The sequence below is a fragment of the Diadema antillarum genome, unplaced genomic scaffold (genome assembly GCF_040938485.1).
Source record: "Diadema antillarum isolate AM-2024a unplaced genomic scaffold, OU_Dant_1.0 scf00000053, whole genome shotgun sequence".
Lineage (NCBI taxonomy): Eukaryota > Metazoa > Echinodermata > Echinoidea > Diadematoida > Diadematidae > Diadema > Diadema antillarum.
Genome location: NW_027270942.1, coordinates 2,303,624 through 2,309,880, shown reverse-complemented (window position 1 = coordinate 2,309,880; position 6,257 = coordinate 2,303,624). Strand labels below are relative to the sequence as shown.

The 6,257-nt window shown below is 39.9% G+C and overlaps 1 protein-coding gene across 1 annotated transcript in view; it reads right to left on the bottom strand.

The window, feature by feature from the left end:
* Window positions 1-1,832: 1,832 nt before the first annotated feature.
* Window positions 1,833-6,257, bottom strand: part of LOC139715709 (uncharacterized) — a 34,355-nt gene continuing 29,930 nt past the window's right edge. The window contains exon 2 of the mRNA XM_071627261.1: window positions 1,833-5,728. Within this exon, the coding sequence (XP_071483362.1) occupies window positions 5,091-5,728 (638 nt within the window). The 3' untranslated portion in view covers window positions 1,833-5,090. The remainder of the gene's footprint in view (window positions 5,729-6,257) is intronic.

Below are 6,257 nucleotides of genomic sequence, written 5' to 3'. Positions count from 1 at the left end.
CAAGCCTTGCATTTACCTGTTTATTAAATCTTTGCTAGATACAATTACGTTTAAAAAAATATCTTTAACATGAAAATATGTAGAATGAGTTGTATCATGCGCGTCAAGTATTTGCTGTCTTCTCGTAATCTAGCAACGGCAACAAACAGAGTCAAAGTGGTTTTGTATTTGCTAATATCATCGACCAAACACTCGGGTGTTATTGTAGGCCTATTCCTTCTGTCCAAATAACCTGGAAAGTTGTGAAGTGATGTCATGATTCTATCTATATATTATATTCGGTGAAAGCATTTGAAAAGTTTAAATGCGGGAACTTTCTTATTGCGTGTCAAATGTTCGTCAACTTGACAGTTGTATGTATAGGGTCCTACTGCGGGTAAAGGTGTGTCATTATTATGCACATATAGCGTGTAATGGACACGCAACTGTTCTTGTTCGTCAGTCTTACTACCAATGGACGTTACAAATTCGACTGCATATAATGGATGCTAACTACACACATCCAATAAACTTGTTCAGAGTTCCACCTTGCGTATGAACAGAAATTAGTCAATTGTTTTTGTTTGTTTTTTCCATTCGATTTTTAGATTCACCGAGATTAGCATTTGTAATTTAAGAATTATTCATGTAACATTGTACATGTAAATGGTGCTTGCCAGCTCATTCACCTGACAGCAAGCCGGGTATATTTTAGTAAGAGTATAGTATAAGAAAAAGTTTGTTAATACATTCAATGTGAAATTATGCAATGGACGCTTTCCCCAAGTGGTAACTGACAGACCAATCTGTCACTTGGTCTGCGCTGGTTGTCTTTTGTTTGAACATGACTGATGGATTCCATAAATTGTTACGTCGGTTAAGCTTATGCGTTATGTCACTTTGAAAAATAGTAAAGTGCCTAACCAACTGAGAGAATAAAAAAGACCATTTGTACGGTACACCTGTACCAATGTGCACATGGGCTAACTCCGAACTGGCTTATATAAGTGAACGGACGGAAACGTAAAGCATGAGTAAAGTAGGCTTATTTCGTGTTTGTTTTAGTCTAGATCGCAATTAAACGATGGATTCGATGTATACACACCTTTGTGCATTCGGACCTCAGCGTTTCATAAAGTGATGGTTATTATCAGTTTATGAAAAAAGTAGAACAAAACTGCTGTAATGATAGACAATGAAAGATCACACAACTGTTGCAATTTATGTTTTTTTAATACCCCAATTCTTTTTCATCTCTTGACAACATGACCGAGGAGTGTTGATCGATGACTTGATCGGCCATTTTTTGCCATTTTTTTTTGGAGCGAGAAAATCAAATGAGCTGGTCGGAAATCGAAACAAAAGTCGCGTTGCATGCGGGGGCATTTAGGCCGGAAATGTATTACGAGTTCTTGAGAAATTCGCAAGGTCTCAATCGGAGCAAGCAGACACGCACTTAATGTTTGTTGACAGTGCGGCCTTTCACAACACACGAAGTGCCAAATCGGACACGGCAAATCGAAGTACTTATGATTTTTACAAGAGTTTACGTTGGCGTATTACTTCCTCACCAGTATGGATTGTATCATGCGGTTATCCAAAAAATAATCTACTCTCTTCTTTAATTTTGAAATACGCTTTATTTTAAGAACACTTAGTCATTATTTACATCATTAATTCACGACGGTAAGCTCTTTCCTGACTCACTGTCAAAATATTATCGCGAGAATATTCTTTTTTTTTTCTAAATCTCCCTCCCTCTCTCTCTCTCTCTCTCTTTCCACCACGTCAGATTCTATCATTATGAATATGACTCTAACATCACGATAAAATGGACACGGGGTCCCAAACAGTTTTCGTTTCTGTTTGTTATTTTATTACATGTCCAGCAAAAATAAGTTACGATGTGATTGTCGTGCAGAAATCGTAATCAAGAGTTATAATGTGACACGATGGCCGAAATTCACCAAGGTAGTGGAAAATAATCTAGTCATACAATCAATGGATTACGCAAGATCCGCGTGCACCAATTAAGAGCCATCGGAATTCAAACCGAACGTACACACATATTGTTATTACAATACACGGATTGGCTCGCTCTTGTTTTTAGTCCCTGAACTGAATTTAAATCATCAATTTGATTTAGACAGTCAGGACCGACAACTCAAAACGCCATTGACTACATGTGTACAACCAGGCGGCTGTTGGTAATGTCAGGGTATCTGTATATTAAAGTGAATTCTTGCACGGCTGAGTATACCAGTGACGTCATCGGCAATCTCATGCCGGGTTATTTGATTCAGTCATGACGTCACCTGACCTGTTCTATTTTGTGCTATTGTGTTCCTTCGTATAATATCGTATGCGCGTGTCGATTGATGTGTTAGTATATGCGTGTGTGTGTGTGTGTGTGTGTGTGTGTATGTTTGTTGTGCGCGATAGGCATACCTATGATTAACTTGGTAAAAAAAACACGACATGTCAGTCATTAATTGAGTAATGAAACGGTGTCATTATAAATACACCAAGGAAGACTAAACAAAACAGAAAACAACCCTTCCCCACCCCCCAAATAACCTGTTCTCTCATGTTCTGCAGGCCCAACCGCACTCGTCAATGACTCAGAAATATAAAGTGGGTGGGGTGCAGTATCTAGATCTGCTTTTTGGATAGAAAAAACAACAACAAACAAACAAACATTGAAATACTTAGGGGAAAACCCAACATTAGTGAATGGGCTACCCTGACAAAAGATTAGGAATATATAAATTTATAAAACAAATAAACAAACTAATTCTCTAAAACCCACAGTTTTTCCGAGGGATTTGCTTACAGTCCAACCCCACCCCCTCCAACCAGGTGGTTTTTGCTCGTGCACACACCTTCAAAAAGAAACAAAACAAGAACAAGAACAACAAGAAACGACGGCTCCGGAGTAAGCTCGTAGCTTGTAGAGATTTACATCGTGGTTATGTCTATACAGCTCATGTATTCTTGCAAGAAAGACTTTATGGTGAACCATTGTGCTGAAGGAATCATGACTTGTGTGCGTGTGTAATTATTACAACCCTTTCCTTAGTCTCCCTTTCCGATAGAACTATCTTGTTATGGCGTTGGACTACAAACTAATGCTAATCATATCATCATCATAATTTCTATTTTTATCATTACTGTTATTACCAGTATTGTTTCCCACAGTTTGTCCTAAGCATGTGTGTTAGTACTGGTTTGCTGGGCCCGGGTATCAATATGATACCGCCAACGTGGGTAAACCGTCTTCTTGTGGTCTTGGTCAAGTATGTGCATGAACATCGGGCAAGATTTGAACTAAAAACCTTCCCTTTTAAAGTTCAAAAGGTCCTTGCCACTGGACCACAATTTCTTCTTAATGAAAGTCACTGCTACTTAGCACGGTATACATGTACGTGAATTTGCAGTTAAGCCCCACTAGTCAGTATATCAGTACATTAGTCATGATCATTACAGTCACAAACTGACCACAGACTACACGTGATCTCGATACAACCACTACTTATATCACACCAATTTTCCGACATCTTCGACTGCCATGATTAATACCGAATTTCCGTTCCTCAAAACGCAGCAAGAAGTATTTTGATTCAATTAATTCAGAGAAAATATTACATAATTTCATTTTAGACATCTTACAATAGTTGCGTAAAGAAGTGAAAAAGAATTAGTTACAAAATATCACAACAGAATTTAGTGCTTCCTTATAGAGGAGAGTGCATGTTCTCGAATCCTTTGTTTAAGGTATCTACCACAAGTATTATAACGTATTGGTTTCATAAACACAGTAACCTCTACAAAATTGATATCTATTGTGAAATGAACATGTGTGCAAGTAGCAGATCCGGTTGATTATCATTTCATGACGGTATCTCGACAACATTTGAAAATGTAAAATTTCATTGCGAACACCTTCATCTAACATTTGACACTTAAGCCAACTCTCTCTATCTTTAGCCGTCTTTTAATACTCACAAGCATGAGACCCGAGCCCGCTTATGCCATGACTAATTAGGGACCTATTCATCATGTGGCTTATTATGGCAATTCAATGTCAAATAGCAAGCCAAGAACATGCAAATACAATATTAATAATAAACACTAGTAAACGCTCAGAAATAAACACAGTGTCTTCAGTTGGTATAGAATTATGTATCTTACATAAACTTGAATGATGTACCCGATTCATGTAAAACAATACATTTTGAAGAAATAATACATAACAACAGAACACATGAAGTAATTTGTCATGGGCAAATAATCAGTAAAGTGGTTTAAGGCATATCTATAGACATTCATTCAATGTGATACTATTCATTTATTTCAAATTTGTAGAAAAAATAGTAAATCTAAATAACAAGGGACAGAAATAAGGTTGACAATGGAATAAACAAAATAGAAAATGCCAGGCGACTGCGACCTACACTGTAGTCTTGTAGATTTCTATGTGGTTGAACAAGGGGAGCAGCTAAAGTTATAAAGAAACGTTAGACAACAAATTATGGCAAGAATTTTGCACTATCTAAGGATATACATGTACAGGCTAATCATATAGTTCACTGCAATTACCTCTTTCTCCCAAGCTACATGTAGTTTCGTGATGTGTATTTCAAGTACATGTGCATTGTACTTTGAAAAAAAAATGTAATAACCCGACACCTGTCGTTTTTGACAAAGTCTACACGATCTCTAGATGCGATCTGAACCTGAAAGGAAAATCTTGCATAAGAAAACTGTACAATTTTAGAATAAAGAAGATCGAAGGCACTTTCAACTATTCATTCTCCAGTGTATAAATAGAATGCAGTCGACTCTTCTCGCAGCACACGGTCCGTCCCTATTTTAGAAAGGGGGAATTCAGACACACTCGCTGCTTTTAACCTCCCTGCCTGCTGCAATGTAAATCAACGTCAGTCTATCTCAAGCCAAGGTGCGTTTATGATACAAAAAGAGTGGAGAGGGCGGACGTTTTGCAGCGGTAGATCTGCATGCGGCTTGATTCGCTGGCTCAACGACGCAGATACTGTGGTAGCAAAGGATAGGTAAGCTGTCATTCTACATGGGGTTCGAACCCGCATCTTTCACCAAGTCCTGCTGCCATGCTGAGGTGCGGATGAGTCGGTGTATTGGCTGGACGGTAGCGACGGCGTACCCGCTGACGAGAATTCGTAACTGCACGAATTGCTACTGTACTGGGGGCCCGGGCTTCCCCCGTTGCCGGTGGAATATGTGTAATTTGCACACGAGTACGAGTAAGGTGGAGGGTTGGCGTTGAGAGGACATGGCTTTCCGTCTCGAACCAGCACGGGCACGGCCACCCGGCGGGGTGGATACTGGTCGGAATTCTGCTGATGTCGAGCGGCAGCTGCTGCCGCCGCCGCCACAGCTGTGGCGGTTCCCAGCTCTATGGTCTTCGTGTCACGCTGTTTCTTGTTCTTGTAACGCCTATTCTGGAACCAAATCTTGACCTGGGTCGGCGTCAGCTTGAGTCCGTTGGCCATCTGTTCGCGCTCGGGCGCCGAGAGGTAGCGCTGCTGCTTGAAGCGTCGCTCGAGCTCATACACCTGTGCCTGCGAGAAGAGCACTCGAGGTTTCCGCCGCTGGCGCGGCGGTTTCGGCGACTTGAGCGTGGTGCTCGTAGGTTGCTGCTGTTTGTTACAGGAAGATCTCTTCACGTCTGCAGTCTCAGACTTTGAACTAGCTGACTGTAGCACCATTCCTGAAAATACAAGATAAAAAGGGATGATTTTAGTTATTTGATTTGATGTCTGTTCAGTTAAATTCGAATCAAAATGATTATGATTCCTATATATTATGAAGAAATCCAGATAGTAGAGCCTCACAGTTGTACTTAACATAAAAAGATTGGTGACTGCACTGATATGGTGCGCAATCGTTTGTTTGAAGGATTTCAAGTTGCAAAGTAAGCAACTGTGATGTTAACGTTCCCCCCCCCAAAAAAAATGAAATGGATAGGTTAAGTATCATATTATCCCTAACAAATGATAATTATCTCAAATTTTGAATAATCATGATTTGCAGTGTCAGCAGAGAGAGAAAAAAAATCTACCCATCTCTGAAGTAGGAGGATTTATGATCGACTTTTTTGTGTGTGGTAAAAGTTTGATGACTCCTGAAGTTCGTTTCATTGTTTCATCTGTGACCTCAAAGGGCACTTTGTTTGGCAAACATAATCTGAAGTGTCCCTCCCTCCTCCTTGCTCTCCCCTCCCCCCCCCCCCCACTCTC